This window comes from Macaca nemestrina, chromosome 1 (assembly GCF_043159975.1).
Source record: "Macaca nemestrina isolate mMacNem1 chromosome 1, mMacNem.hap1, whole genome shotgun sequence".
In the NCBI taxonomy this organism is placed as follows: Eukaryota; Metazoa; Chordata; class Mammalia; order Primates; family Cercopithecidae; genus Macaca; species Macaca nemestrina.
This window is the reverse complement of record NC_092125.1, coordinates 200,636,009-200,651,991: the sequence shown is the minus strand read 5'-3', so window position 1 is coordinate 200,651,991 and position 15,983 is coordinate 200,636,009. Positions and strand designations below refer to the sequence as shown.

At 52.6% G+C, this 15,983-nt stretch overlaps 1 protein-coding gene across 1 annotated transcript; it reads right to left on the bottom strand.

The window, feature by feature from the left end:
- Window positions 1–3,555: 3,555 nt before the first annotated feature.
- On the bottom strand, window positions 3,556–7,882 carry LOC105495214 (alpha 1,3-galactosyltransferase 2; the record flags this gene model as incomplete). The annotated part of the gene is made up of 4 exons (XM_071096530.1): window positions 3,556–4,266; window positions 7,041–7,178; window positions 7,484–7,573; window positions 7,785–7,882. Coding segments are annotated over 4 exons (1,014 nt in total), but the record flags the coding sequence as incomplete, so codon positions are not given.
- Between the last annotated feature and the right edge of the window lie 8,101 nt (window positions 7,883–15,983).

Below are 15,983 nucleotides of genomic sequence, written 5' to 3'. Positions count from 1 at the left end.
GTAAAATGAGGTAAACAGTAGTAACCAACTTACAGTGTGGATGTGAGTATTAAATGAATCAATACCTGTCTAATGTTTAGAACTGGCACATTGTAAGACCCAATATATGTCCATATCGTTATTGCTGTTATTTGCCTTCGCCCTAAGTGATCTATGATCCTTATGATCAATGATCCCTGACTAAGAGAGCTGAAGATGTTTGGGAATTCCTAGGGGTGGCATTTGAGCTTGCATGGCAAGGTGGGGTGGCTGGGACAGGTGGAGATTTTGCATGTAACAGTGATGCTCAGGGGACTGAGTCTGATTTTCACCTGCTCACGTGGGGAGTGTGTGAGTGCCACCGTCCCTGGGGGAGCCTCAGGATAGGTGCTGAGGACAGTGTTGATGGTAATGGAGACAGCTGCAGAAGGAGCTTTAGCCCTCTTGTTATTCCTGCTTCAGATCCAAGTCCCTCCGTGCCCACCCCTGCAACCCCTCCTTAGGTCTCTGGGTGCACTAGGAGGGGAGCCATTCCCAAGGGTTGCCTGCCCTGCAGCTTCCCGGAACCCCTCCCTCCTCAAGAAGATCTCCAACAGCGCAAGGCTGCCTCCAGCCCGCGCCTTGGAAGCTCCTGAGCACTCCATTTATTCCCCCTTTAAAACAGAAATGACTGGCTGGGTGCAGTGGCTCATGCCTGGAATCCCAGCACTTCGGGAGGCCAAGGCAAGTGGATCCCTTGAGCCCAGGAGTTTGAGACCAGCCTGGGCAACATGGTGAAACCCTGCTTCTACAAAAAACAAACAAAAAGCCTGGTGTGGTGGTGCATGCCTGTAGTCCCAGCTACTTGGGAGGCTGAGGTGGGAGGATCACCGGAGCCCAGGGATGTTGAGGCTGCAGTGAGCCATGATCACATCCACTGCACTCCAGCCTGGGCAACAGAGTGAGATGCTGTCTCAAAAACAAACAAAAAACAGGAAATGACTGTTCTTTGGCAAATCCTTGGCACTCTCTGAACATGCTGGAGAAGGGGGAGGCAGGGAGAGGAAGGCAAGTTACGTTTTCTAGAGCACCACCACAACCCCTGCAGGGAGGGAGACGGCATCCACATTTCACGCATGAGAAGACTGAGGCCGGCAAAGGTAAGGAACTTGTCTACCCACACACAGTTAGAAGAAGAGCCAGTTCACATCATCTCTTACTGGCTCATGCTCAGGTATTGAATGGCCCAGCAATTGTCAGGGTCTGCAGCAATCGTTAGGGTCTGCATGTGTGGCCCTGAGTGAATGTTGCAGGGTAAGGTGAAGGACACACATCTTCCCCAGCTCACAGTCAGAAAATAGCCTTTTTTTTTGAGATGGAGTCTCGCACTGTTGTCCGGGCTGGATGGAGTGCAGTGGCATGATCTTGGCTCACTGCAACTTCCGCCTCCTGGGTTCAAGTGATTTTCATGCCTCAGCCTCCCGAGTAGCTGGGATTACAGGTGCCCACCGCCACACCTGGCTAATTTTTGTATTTTTAGTAGAGACAGGGTTTCATCATGCTGGCCAGGCTGGTCTTGAACTCCTGACCTTGTGATCCACCTGCCTTGGCCTCCCAAAGTGCTGCGATTACAGGTGTGAGCCACTGCGCCCGGCCAAATTGCCTGTTCTGACATACCTGGCCCATTCTCATCTCTAATCCTGAGTTCAGAAGGCCTTCTGGGTTTTGCTAATCTAGTTTATATCAGAGACATTTTGAACTGCTTTTGAGAGGACAGATCTCTCTTACCCTCAATGGCTGGGCCTGGTAAATAGCAAGAATTGCTGCCCTACCTGGGAGTGGAGGCTATTAAAATGATAATACTACATAAAAGATTCAGGAGAGCCAGGGTGAACTCCCAGTCTCCCAGGGCTCCAGTTTTCCCAAATGTCAGACAAAATCTCAGGGACTTCAGCAGCTACCTTCCCTATCTCCTTGGCTCTGTGACCACCTTCCTGGGAGGGTCTGACGCCTTCACACTCCTATTCAGAGCCCGTGTTTCCCCACTGGGGATCAGAAGTCTAGACAGCTGCCGTGGATGTGGAAACTTCCCTCCCAGATACTATGGCTGAACGTCGCCCTGTTATAGCCCCGAGGCCAGAAAATGTCATTTTGGACTTTGACTGTCTAGGAGAAAAGGCCACAATAACAATTTGGGAATGTCAACTAAAGAATAAAAGCAAGTTTTTAAATAATTAAAATTAGTGTTATTTAGAAGTCTTATTGAGGACCATCGATCAAGGCCTAAGGCTCAGGAGGAGCTCTTTAGAGAGGTTCTATCAGACGCTTTGAATGTAGTATTTTATTTATTTTATGGTGACAAAGTCTTGCTCTGTTGCTGAGGCTGGAGTGCAGTGGTGCGATCTTGGCTCACTGCAACCTTCGCCTCCCGGGTTCGAGCGATTCTCGTGCCTCAGCCTCCCGAGTAGCTGGGATTACAGGTGTGCGCCACCAACCCTGCTAATTTTTGTATTTTTAGTAGAGATGGGGTTTCATCATGTTGGCCACGCTGGTCTCAGACTCCTGACCTCAAGTGATCTGTGTGTGTCAGCCTCCCAAAGTGCTGGGATTACAGGCATAAGCCACTATGCCCAGCCTGAATGTGGTATTTTAGTTTAGATATAGGTGGTGAAGCTTTAGTATGCGTAAAATTGTATCTAAGTTTGTGTGTAAGAGTGTATCTGGTTATAGTTTATAGAAGCATGATCACTAACCCCGATTGACATTATCTTATATGGAGATATATCTAGAGTCACTTATTTTTTCAGGGAATATAGTGACTCCGGCAAGGAACGTGGGGAGCTGTGTTTTTTGTTTTGACATCTATATGCTGTCCCAGTCAGGGTTTTGTGAAATTATGCTGGCAAAGGAAAGGAGCAAACATGGCTTCTTATGTTTGCTACTTTGTCTCACAGTACAGGAATAATTTATCATAATATTACTGAAATATGTACAAACCATGCTTATGGGCAGGGGAGGTAAAAGGGCAGAGCCAATGACGGGGTGCCACCTGTATTTCTTCCTGTGGCTCCTGCCCAGAGACAGCCCGAGGGGCCAGCCACGCCTCTCCAGCCACTGACATCACAGGGACTCAGACCCTCTGTGTCCTTGGGCAGTTATGTTTCCTCTTTGTGTCTCAGTCTCCTCATTTAAAAAGTGGGGGTGCAGATGGGACTAAAACATCTCCAGAGGCACCAGCTGCATTCTGCAGGCTCAGGGGTGAAAGGTCTACAAGCTGATCGCTCGAGGCATTACTGCAGTTGTGCCTTGCTCACTGCTAAGCTAAGGGAAGGGGATTTTTCTCTTGAACCGAGGAGCTCCCCAAAGGCGAGGAGCTCCTCCTCCTACTCCCACTCCCACGGACGGGCACACACGAAGCGGGTAGGGCTTTTGCATCCAGTATCTCTCTGCCCTCCAGAGCGCCATCAGCGTCCAGAAGGGCCCTGCCCGGTTTCAGGATCTCTTCCTCTCGTGACTCCCACTCCATACCCTCCCCAGGCCAAAGACGCCCGGAGCGGGAGCTGGGCCGGGCCGGCTGGGCCCGCGGAGGATCGGAGGGCCAGGAGCCGGCGGCGGCGGCTCTAGTCCCGCAGCAGCCGGTACTCCTTGGGCGCCCAGAGCAGTCGTGGGCGGCGGATCTCGGCCCGCCGGCCGAGGTCCGGGCTCCAGCAGAACTCGGGCGACAGCACCTTGGCGGGCTTGTGCAGCCAGAAGAACTTGTTGAGGTGGCTCTCGTCGTGCCAGCGCGCCTCCAGGCCGCGCGCGCGGTCCCAGGCCAGGCCCCGCGCACAGTGCGCCGTCAGGTCGCGCAGCGCCGCCACGCTGCCGCCGAACACCGCCGCGTGGTAGTAGAAGTCGCCCTCGCCCCGCGCCATCGCGGCGGCCGAATGCGCGTCGCGCTCGAAGGGCAGCAGCCACCGCGGCCAGTGGTAGTGCCAGGAGTGCAGCTGCGCCACCGACTCGGCCAGCGCCTCGGGCCCAAAGGTGCTGCTAAAGTGCTGGTCCACGTCCATGCAGAACACGAAGTGCGCCTCGCGGCCCAGCCGCCCGCCCAGCGCCGCGTGCAACGTGCGCATGCGCGCCCTAGACACATCTTGCCAGCGCCGCTCGCGCACCACGAGCTCCACGCGCAGCCGCCGTCCCGGGCCCAGCGCCACGCGGGGCACCGCGCCCGGCCGCTCGGTGAACACGTAGTACACCACGCTCTGGCCCGCCATGAAGTGCTGCTCCGCCGTCTCCAGGAAGCGCTCCAGGTACTTCTCCAGGTACCTAAGGGCGCGGCGCCACGGTCAGCCTGAGAGTGAAGCGAGGAGGGACCGGCTTCCCCACTCTCACCCCCAGCCCCACCCTCACCCCCACCCCACCCTTACCCCCACCTCATCCCACGCCGCCCAACCCTCACCCCCACCCCTGCCCCACCCAGGTCTCACCCCACCCGTCACCCCTACCTCACACCACCCAACCCTCACCCTCACCCTAAAGTCACCCCACTCCAGCCTCACCCCTACCCCTACCTCAGCCCACCCAACCCAAGTTCACCCCCGCCTCACCCCCCCTGCCCCACCCAGCCCTCACCCTCTTCTCACCCCACCCAACCCTCACCCCACCTCACTCCCACCCCAACCTCACTTCACCTCACCCCTACTGCACCCCAACCTCACCCACCTCACCCCCTCCCCAACCTTACCCCCACCCCACCAGTGCTGCCTGGTCCTCCCCACACCTGGCCTTGGAACTCCAGACCCTCCAGTCCTAGCATCTTTCAACTTAGATGGGGCAGGGTGGGTTGGACTGAAGATGCTTGCAAATTGCCTGCCAATCCTGCCTCATACTGGCCCTTTGGAGGACTGGCAGCATTTCTCTCTTTAGAGCTCTGAGCCTCCATTTAAAAGTCCCAGAACTTAGGTGCTGCCGTGAGTGAGGAAGCCCAAGCTGGCCCCATCAGTCTTCAGCAGTTGGTCTCCCAGCTGAGACCCAGGTATTTGGGAGCATGAGAAGACGAGCCCTTCCTGCTGAGGCCTGTCTGAATTACTGACGCACAGAACTATTATTATTATTGAGATAGAGTTTTGCTCCTGTTGCCCAGGCTGGAGTGCAGTGGCGCCATCTCAGCCCACTACAACCTCTGCCTCCTGGCTTCAAGTGATTCTCCTGCCTCAGGCTCCCGAGTAGCTGGGATTACAAGTGGCCACCACCATGTCCGGCTGATTTTTTGTATTTTTAGTAGAAGTGGGGTTTCACCATGTTGGCCAGGCTGGTCTCGAACTCCTGACCTCAGGTGATCCACCTGCCTCGGCCTTCCAAAGTACTGGGATTACAGGCATAAGCTACTGCACCTGGCCTTCCAAAGAATTATTTTATGAGCCATAATAATAAGCTGTTTTAAGTCACTGTCTTTCACTGTATAGATAACGGGGCCGCCTGGAATACTGTATGAACAGACCTTGGGATCCTAGCATTTTAAAATAATAGTAATAGTGCCTAATAATACTTTGAACTTTTATCGTGTGGCAGCCACTGCTTTCTAAGTCAATGTGCATTGTCTCATCTAAAGAGCTTTATAAACTTGTATATGCCATTGGTAAGTGCTTGAGCCAGGATTTGAACCCAGCGTGGCCTTAGAACCTGTACTTTTACTTGCACTTGCTCTGTTCCTGGTGACTGTGGGAAATGGGAATCAGAGACTTAGGCAATCTCAGCATCTAGGAGTGTTGGACTCAGAATCTTGGAGCTCAGGACCTCAGTATCCCAGAATTTTCTGTACCTTGAGATTGTCTGACCCCTAGGGCTGGGGCAGGAATGCCCTAGTCAGCATGGGTGATGGAAGTGGGAGCACCAAGGCCCTGGGAGAGGTCAAGGCCCAAGTAGCCCAGCAGTTCTGCCCACCTGGTCCACGGATCAGCCCTTGGTCCTTTTCAGCCCCTTGCCTGTCAGTCGCACTCCTCGCTTTCTCTCCCTTGTAGGGTGTAGGGGACAGAGTTCGAGGAGCCTTGAACAGTTGTATGGGGTATCTGGTGACAAAATTCCTTCCCCATCCTTTTGAGTATCTCTTCCTGAATGGGAGGTTCTCACCACCTTCCCAAAGCAACTAGTTCCATTTTTAGAAATGCTGCTTTTGGTTGCCTGAAACTAGGTTATGGGATCTGACTGCCACTGTCAGCCAAGAGTCCCCTTCGTGTCACTTGAGGAAGGTGGACACCCAGCTTAGACACTCCCTGTCATCCGTAGTGGGGAGGTCAGTGTTCCTGCCATTTCTTCTCTTGACCTCCTTTCCTGTAGTGATTCTGTCCTGTGCCCTCCACAGTCAACTGTTCCCTCCAGTCACCTGTTCCCATGGCTACTCCCTGGACTTGGTCTTCGCCAATGTCTGTCCCACTCTGTAGGGACCTCGTTCTTCTAGCTCACTTACTGTGATTACCATCCCCAACCCAAAACAGTCCTACCTCACTGAATCCTCTAATCTGGTGACCCTGCCACTTTCTCAGTATTTGTCACCCCCCTTCCTCTCTTCACTTCCCTCTGCCCAGTTCAGATTCACTCCCTTGCAATCCTTCAGCTCCCCAGCCCCTCTCCCTTCATCAGACTTGCTTGGCACCTGCCCCCCCTCAAATCCTGTGTACGTGCACCTGAGCTGCTGACCTCCAATGGGCCCCTACTGCAGTGAATCATCCCTTTACTTACCCAGTCACACTCCCCTCCTCTCACCACTCTCACCTGAAAGACACCATCATTTTCTCACTACAAAACCAGTGTCTCCAGATGGATCAGCCCCAGCCCCTAGGCAGGTCCCTTCCAGATGTGGTTCTAGAACAGCCCTGGCTGCCTGTGTTGGGTGGGCTCTATGGTGTTGGTGTCCAGGGAGGAGGAGAAGGGTGGTCGGTCCTGTGCTCACCTGGGGGTGTGGGGCAAGAAGTGCTGTCTTTGCTTCTCGCTTCACTTTGGGATCCCATGGCACAGGGGAGCAGGGTCCCCGCCCCCTCCATCACATGCACACCCTTCCCACTCACAGCCTTGACAGCACTGCTCCCCTTCCCAGGCCTTACCTGCCTACAGCAAAGACAGTCAGCCCAATGGTGAGGTTCTGCTGTGTAGCCTCTTGCTTGGCCACATCTGGGTCGAAAATGCCATCCCAAATAATGGGAGCCCCCCAGGGGGTACAGGTCAGAACTTCAGGCCGGGCCCTGGCCAGGGCAGGGATGGGAAATAGCTCCATTCATCCACCCACTTGGTGCATGTTCACTGCCACCTCCCCAGTGCTGAGCCCTAGGGACCCATAGACCGATGAGACCTAGTTGCTGCCCCTGGAAGCCTCCAGCTCAGAGCAACACAGAGGACTGGGAGACGTGTGGCCCGATGGGGCTGCTGGGCTTGGTGGCAGAGTGCCTGGCTCTGCTGGGGTGGGAGATGTGTGGAGGGCAGGAACATGGGGCAGAGCTCTGTAGGGTTTGGGGGTGCCCTTGGAGTAGGAGGGATGGGAGCTTCTTACCAGGGACGCAGGGCACCTGTGAAGTTGTCTCTCAGCAGGGACATTGTGGCGGAAGGGCAGACGCCCATGGGGATGAGGGCTTCCAGATGCCTGTGGCGGTGGCGGGAGGGGGGCGCCGTGAGAAGCATGTCAGCCTGGCCAGGAGCCCTCTGGCTTTGCTTCTTACAAGGAGAGAGAGCTCACCAGGACACTTGAGGTGAGCTAGCTTCTGCCCTCCATCCCTCAAGGAGGCCCTTAGACAGTTCCCCTTTAAACGTGACTCTGTGGTCCCACCTCAAGTGCTGGGGAAAGGGGCTTGTACCTGAATTTAGGGAGGCCATACAGAAACAGGCCTAAGAGGCCAAGTGCAAGTAGGATCTGCCGCCAGAAGATTCTCTTCCAGGCCCTGGGGGCGGGAAGGGGGCATCAGTAACTCATTTGTATTATAGACAAATGTTTATATGCACACATACATGAAAAGTCTTTCCTACTTCTGGCCACCCAGTTCCTCTGCATGAAGGTAGCCAGTGTTACCAGTTTCTTGTGCAGGGGATGAACTTGGGCAGGTTGGGGGGATAATAACATTAGGGATTGGGGTACTTCTCCTGCGTGGAAGGTGGGACTGACCTTGGACAGGAGAGGCCAGGAGAGGATGCACAGGTGTTTGTGGCTCCGTGACTGGGAGTGGTTTGTTTGTTTTGTTTTTTTTTACTCTTAAAAAAAAACAGCCTCACTCTGTCACCCAGGCTGGAGTGTTGTGGTGTGATCACAGCTCACTGCAGCCTTGAACTCCTGGGCTCAAGCTCTCCTCCTGCCTCAGCCTCCTGTGTAGCTGGGACTATAGACACCTAATTTTTTTGTTTTTTTTTTAAGAGATGGGGTCTTGCTATGTTGCCCAGGCTTGTCTCCACCATGGCTCAAGGAATCTTCCCGTGTCAGTCACTGGGAGTTAAGAGCTGTCTGGGACTTAGAGAAGAGTTACTGGGCTGGCTGTGGTCAGAGACCATGTGTCTGTGGTGGCTGCAGTCACCAGGCCAGGTGAACTCCTCCAAGCAGAGCTCAGCAGCCCACTTCCTGGCTCAAAAGAGGTGGGCTTTGGGATTTGTCCACAGTTCATTGTTTTCGGGGAAGGGCCCCAAATGCTGAGAATCTTAATAAGCTCCTTCTGGGGAGCTCGCTCCTCTGTCCTCCCACCTACCTGAGTACTCACATATCTAGAGCAACTGCAGCCACACAGTAAGGAGGACAGACACAGGAGCCAGAGCCCTGGGTTCGAATCCCAGCTCCACCACTCATTAGCTGTCTGACCCTGGGGCAAGGTCTGGTCCTCTGCACATCAGTCTCATCTATAGGATGGGGTAATAACACCTGCCTTAGGGCTGTCATTGCCTTCACACAAGCTAATTGATGAGAACAAAGGTCTCTCATGTTGCAATAGTTCACTCAGCTTTAGTTAGTGATGACCATTCTTCCTGAACACACCCTGATCATCCCCTGGGAAGCCTCCTCACTCCACTCCCATCCATCCTTCCTTCCTCCCTTCCTTTTTTTTTTTTTTCCCTGAGACGGAGTCTCACTCTGTAGCCCAGGCTAGCGTGCAATGGCACAATCTCAGCTCACTGCAACCTCTGCCTCCTGGGTTCAAGTGATCCTCCTTCCTCAGCCTCCCGAATAGCTGGGATTACAGGTGCCCACCACCTTGCCTGGCTAATTTTTCTATTTTTAGTAGAGATGTGGCTTCGCCATGTTGGCCAGGCTGGTCTCAAACTCCTGACCTCAGGTGATCCACCCACCTCGGCCTCCCAAAGTGCTAGGATTACAGGCATGAGCCACCGTGCCTGGCCTACAAATCCTTTTAAAACCTGGCTCCCCTGGTCTGTTTCAAGAAGCCTGCCACCTCAGACCCTCCTGCCCCTGCCTCTCCTGCTGCCCCACGTAACTGTTCCTTAGCAGGTGTGTGTTGTTAAGAGTGCTGCGAACTGCCTTGCAGGTGTGTGGATCCACCTGGGCACTGTCTCCGAGCACAGCCCCTCCTCCAGTTCACTGCGCCAAGCCAGAAACCTGGGTGCACCCTGACCCCTCCTGCTCTGCACCTGCTGTCTGCTTTCAGTCCCAGGTTGACCTGGTCTCCTTGATCTCTGCTCCTCCTGCTTTTCCCCGTGCCCCACAGTGACCCTGGCCTGCTCCTCTGTCACAGGATCATTGCAGCAGCACTCTTCATGCTCCTGGTCACTTCCTCCACAGCCCCAGAGTCATCTCATAACAAGTCAACCTGCCTTAACAGTTTCCACGTCACACAAACAGGTAAATCCTCCAAGAAGAAGTGCATTTAGTAGGCAAATATATGGAAAAATGTTCACCCTCACTGGTAATCAAAGATATACAAATTAGAACAGGGTGGTATGTTTTGCCTAAAAAATGAGCACTTTAAAAAAAAGACATAATGGGGCTGGGAGGGGCTTGTGCATGTAATCCCAGTGTTTTGGGAGGTCAAGGCAGGAGAATTGCTTGAGGCCAGGAGTTCGAGATCAGCCTGGGCAGCAGAGCAAGACCCTGCCTCTGCAAAAAATTAAAAAATTAGCCAGGGTTGGGCGCAGTGGCTCATGCCTGTAATCCCAGCACCTAAGGAGGCCAAGCGAGTGGATCACGAGGTCAAGCAATCGAGACCATCCTGGCCAACATGGGGAAACCCTGTCCCTACTAAAAATACAAAAATTAACTGGCCGTGGTGGCACGCATCTGTAGTCCCACCTACTCGGGTGGCTGAGGCAGGAGAATCACTTGAACTTGGGAGGCGGAGGTTGCAGTGAACTGAGATTGCGCCACTGCAGTCCAGCCTGACGACAGAGCAAGACCCTGTTTCAAAAAAAAAAAAAAAAAAAAAAAAAAAAAATTAGCCAGATGGTATGCACCTGTAGTTCCAGCTCTTCAGGAGGCTGAGGCAGGAAGATCACTTGAGCCCAGGAGTTACAGGTTACAGTGAGCTATGATCATGCCACTGGACTCCAGCCTGGGTGACAGAGGTAGACTCTGTCTTGATTTAAAAAATAAAAGGCATAATGAGAATAGCCAAGCTGCAAGAATGCAGTGAGATTGGCACTGTTACACTTGCTGGTGGGAGTGTAAATTGCTACAGCCTTTTGGAAAGCTACTTAGCTATGGGAATTGAAAGTGTTCAATATTCATCCACTTTGATTCAGTAATTCCCAGCTTCTGGGAATCTGTTCAAAGGAGATAATCTTCAGAATGAGAAAAGTTTATGTATCAAGATGTTCATCAGTTTCTGTTAAGTCGTGCATTCAACATCTATTTATTGGACACAAGCTCAGCATTGAGCACTGTGCTAAGTCAGGGATTCAGAGGGGAATGGGACACAGACCCTGTCTTCAGGGTGCGGAGGCAGAAAGATGTGGGTGTAGTGGGTGAGGGAGTGGGTCACATGACAGACTGAAAACAGATGTGTGGAACACGGCACAATGAATGCTGTGATTGGGAGCAATGCCGGGTGCTGTGAGGCAAATTGGAGGGTAGCACCTGAGCCTTGGTAGATGAAGAGGTCGTTGGGGCCTCCTGGAGGAGGAGTTACTTCTAAGCTAGGACCTAGAAAATTATTAATAGAAGTTCTTCAGGTGAAGAAGGCATAGAGGGGGAAGAGAGGTCCGTGGAAAAGAAACAACAGTGTGCAAAAGTGAGGAAGCCTCACTCCTGGAACGTCTGTGGAACTGCAGGGTGGAGGGTAGTAGCAGATGAGAAGGGAGGGATGAGGCTGCAGAGGTGAGCTGGGGCCAAGTCACCCGGGGCCCGCATTTTAGGCCCCGGGGAATTGGACTTCATCTTGAGGGTCATGGGGAGCCCTGAAAGGTATTTCCTCTGGGGAGTGAGTCAGTCAGATTTTTATTTGAAAAAAAAAAAAACAAACAAAACCACAAACCCTGAAGTAGTCCAGCTGAAATCTGGAGCCTGGCCATGGTGGGGTGGCAGGGAGGAGACTGCTGGAGGCAGGAAGATGAGTTAGGTGCCAGCCCCTGGGAGGTATTAGGGGCAACACCAGGGAGTTGGCAGCTGGATGGAGAGGAATAGGTGGCGAGGGGCTGTCAGGGAGGGCACGTGGGCCAGACTTGGCCATGGATTAGAGGGACGGGGCTGGGGGACCAGAAAGGAGAAGATGCCTGGTTGTCTGGTTGGAGGAAGGGGGCTGGAGCCCAGAAGGCAGGCAGGCTCAGGAGAAAGTTCTGGGATTTACCAGGAGGGCAGGGATGTCATGGGGGAGAGGGAGAGAGTACAGAGGGAGAGGAGGCCAGGGCCCAGGTGGGAGTGGGAGGAAGACTGAGCAGGTAGAGGACTTAAGGACAGGCACATGGGTTGGGTGGGAGTGGGGCTGTCTTTCCAGAAGTCGGGCTGTAAGGAGGAAAGAGATGGGGTGGCAACTGGAGGGGACGGGGTGGTTGTATGGATGGGTGCGTGCTTGTTTCCCTTACACAAGCAAGACCTGAGCTTGGTCGAATACTGCCTGGAAAGCACCCATGGAGAAGGCGTTTTGGGTCACAGGGAGAGGCATTATCTGAGCTGCTCAAATATAACTGAAGAAGGCTCTAGTGTCCAGCCAAAGGGACTGGCTAAATAAATGTATTAGGAAGACTCTGCAGTCACATAGAAAAATTCTCACACAGGAACATTAAAGGAAGAAAGCAGGATCTAAAATTGATGTGCACTCTGATTACAATTAGCAAGAATAAAAACATGCACCAGAAAATAAGACTAAAAGGAAGAATGTGCAATAAAATTAGTTTCTTATTTTCTCTCTAATTGTCTTTAATGTATTTACAGTATGTTGCTTCTTTAATGAAGGAAAAATTCAAAGTTAGCAATTTACACACACAAAAAATTTAAGTTGTTTTGTGGCTTCTTGCTGACTGCAGTACACCGTCCACATCTCTTAACCATGCCTGAGAAGCCTTCCAAGTCCAGCCTCTTCGCTGTAACACTCAGTGCCCACAGCCCCTGGCCAGCTTGCCTGCAGTTAGGAATGGAGACTCTACGGTGACTAGTCCCAGGATGTTCCTGTAGCCTTCTCTGAAAAAGCAAACTAATGCAACAACCTCAGGGTTCGTTAATAGGGAACTGGACGAATGAATTAGGCATATCTGTACAGGTTGGTTATCCTTTATCCAAAAGTTTGTACCAAAAGTGTTTTGGATTTTGGACTTTTTTGGAGTTTTGAATATTTGCATTGTATTTACTGACTAAGTATCCCTAATCTGGAAATCTGAAATTCTGAATGCTCCAGTGGGAGCATTTCCTTTGAATGTCCTGTCGGTGCTCAAAAAGTTTCGGATTTTAGAGCGTTTGGGATTTCAGATTTTTGGATGAGGGGTACTCAACTTGTGTAATGGAGATCAGCATGGCTATTGAAAAGGGTGAGGTAGATTTATATGTACTCTCTGGAAAAGAGACCCTAATGTGTTAAGGTGAAAAGAAAGGAACAACTAATATGGAGAGGCAGACCTTGCTTCTGGCAGGGGGTAGCACCTGTGCCTGTGCACCCGAGCCTTTGCAGTCATGTATGGCCGCATCTTTCATGATGTGTAGGAAGAGATCTGGAATAGCATCATCCAGTGGAAGTATAATGTGAGCCACATATGTAATTTAAACATTTCTAGTAGCCACATTAAAACAGTGAAACAGGTGTAAATTTGGATGTGCTGGGTTAAATAAAAGTATTGTTACAAATAATTTAATTCCCTGCATGCAGTCCATCGGCAAACCCTGTGGGTGCTCCCACTCACTGTCCTCCGTCCCCCCACTCACTCTTCCCGCATCCTCCCATTCACTCTCCCCATCGTGTGTTCTCAGCGATTGATCCCAGTGAGCCAAGTGGGACCCTTGCTTTCTCTCCTGACAGCCAACTTGTTGCTTTTGCCTCCTTCCTAGTGCCCAAAACTCCCCTCCTGGCCTCCCTCACTGTCCTATTCATGCCTCCTTGTTTCTAATCTGGATTCCTGTAACAGTCTCCTGACCCTGCTTGCCAGTCTCCATCTTTTACTCTTCACCATGACGTCTCCTAGGCGTCCCCACCTCTGTATTCTGCTCTGATTGCTCTCTTCCTCCCATCAGCCAACAAGCTCCGCGTCATTCCTCAGCACCCAGCTTCCTCCTGTCTGAAGCCGGCCTCGACATCTCCTCCTCTTAGGTCCCTCCCCCAGGTTGCGCCTCTGTCGCTTTCCCAGACCTCTCCTCTAGTACCTGCCAAGCGATGCTAGGGACTGTCTGCCCCACTAGGCTCCAAGTTTCTCTGTTTTGCCAGCCTTTGTATTCCTGGTGCCAAATTCCAGAGCCTGCCTCATAATTCATGCTATTGATAAGTATTTGTTCAGCAAATGAATGAAACAATGAATGAGTTATTTGTATTCATTCTCTCTTCCAAGTGAACTGGTGCTCCTTTGCTGAAAACTCCGTTTTCTTCAGGGTTAAGTCTGCACTCCTTATGCATAATGCCAGACACTTACTGAGACGGATACTTGGCCAAATGTATTTTGTGCCCGTCCTGTTAAAGGCACACCACAGCCCCTTGAAGGAGATGCTGTACTTATCTCTACTTTACACATGAGGAAACTGAGGCTTAGAAAGGTTAATTCACTGGCTTAGGGTTGCAGTTGCTCAGGGGAGAAAGCAGGGGTCCATTTGGGTCACTGGGATCAACCGCTGAGAACATAGAAGGAAAGATCAAGGAAATGCAAACTGTAGCTTGAGAAGCACTGAGTCGGGACAGCCAGGTGAACACCGATGTCCAGGGGACACACAATACCTGAGGGCAGCACTTAGCAAGGGGGCTGGGCCAGGGTCACTGTGTGAGAGAGGACGCGCAGAGGCCTGGAGCGGATCTCAGTGACATCTCACCTCTGCAAGGCTGGGTGGCCTCATTGGTGTGAATCAGATGCACCACATCTTCTTTTAGGAGTAGGTTTGGTTCTCTCCCTCTTTGCTACACACATAACTGATTCAGGTGGGGCCTGGTTTTCATTTTCTTCCATAAAGGGAAAATTAAGGTCCAGAAAGTGAATAGAACAGCCCAGAGTCCTGTAGGCCAGTGGTGCGCCTGCACTCCAGCAGCAGGAGAGGAGGCAGCACATGGGGGGTTCGTTTTTGCCTGGGGGCTCCCCAGGGCTCACTCCCCAATCTCAGCATCCTTCTCCTCCGCTGTCAGCTCAGGGTCCTGCCAGCCATTCCCTGCCTTCTGGGACACCAGGCTTTCCAGTCCCTAGTTCTACCCCCTGGGGATCAACTAATCAGTTTGTTTCTCCTCCAATAAGTATCCGTGTTCTTGAGGTGAAAAGCCTACTGCAAGTTTTCAGGGCGCACCTTCAATAGGCATTTGCTGTTTCTGTTGTTTATACTTTTCACCAAGGCATTTGCACAGGGGGTAAGGTGTAGGCTTGGGCTTTGAGTAGGACTGTCGGATTCCCCAGCCAGAGCTTCCAGCATGGCGTTTGGGCTCTATTTGACCTGGGCCTAGCTTAACCCTGAGGCTCATCTCACAAGGTTCTCGGCCCTGTTATTTCTTCCTGTGGGCTTGGCTGCTTCCCTTCCCACTCTATGCAGCTCCTGTCTGCGCTCCTGGATGGTTGGCTGCAGCTGGGCTCCTCTGACTCCTAGAAGCCTGGTCAAACCCTGTACTGGGAGCTGGCAAGGCTGCCTCTGGCGGTGCACTGTGGGAGGTATGCGAGGTACTGTGTAAAGTACTACAGGAGCAGGAAAAGGCTGGAGGGCTTTCTCCCCCTCTGTGGCTGTCCCACCCTCTTTACCAGCCTCCTCCCAACCAGGGTAGGGCAAACCGATGCTTATTCTGGGCTCTGGGCCTCAGCCAGGGCACACAGGCAGAGATGGTCTTGTGAACTCCTGTGGTCAGGCCTGGGAGGGTGCTGAGACCCAGGACTGGGTGGGACCCCAGCTCCTCCTGCCCCTCCTATGCCCCAGCCTGGGAACCCATAGTCTGTGGAGGCCCCTGACCAGCCCACTCCTCCATATTTCTTGTTCAGATTCTGCCTGCAGAAGGTAGTCCCTCAAGCTCCACCCTGTGCCCTGTTCCCCACTCTCCTTGGCTTCAAGAAGGGGTTAAAGATCAGCCATTAGGTCTTAAGGGGGCACAGGTTCCTAGTCCTGGACCATCAGTCCCAGTGGGGATAGAGGGAGCTCTCAGTTACAGTCGGGGAGGGAATGTAGCCGGGTCTCTGCTTTCCAGCTCGCCAAGGGGGTTTGGAGTTAAGGGAAGCAAGGGGAGTCCAGCTTTTCGTTGGCTACAAAATCTTGTGGAATACAGCCTTCCCCACCCCGGTGTCCATGCACACGGATTGTCTTTCTTCTCCTGGGGCAATGTCCCCTCTTGGAGTCACCTTTCCCCAGGATTGGAGGCCTCAGCTGGTACTCCCGGGCTGGCTCTGGTGCCTCTCCTTGGTACTGTTTTAGCCATCAGACTGGATCCCTCTTAGCTCAGCTGAACCCAAGCTTTCTTCCTCTCCACACC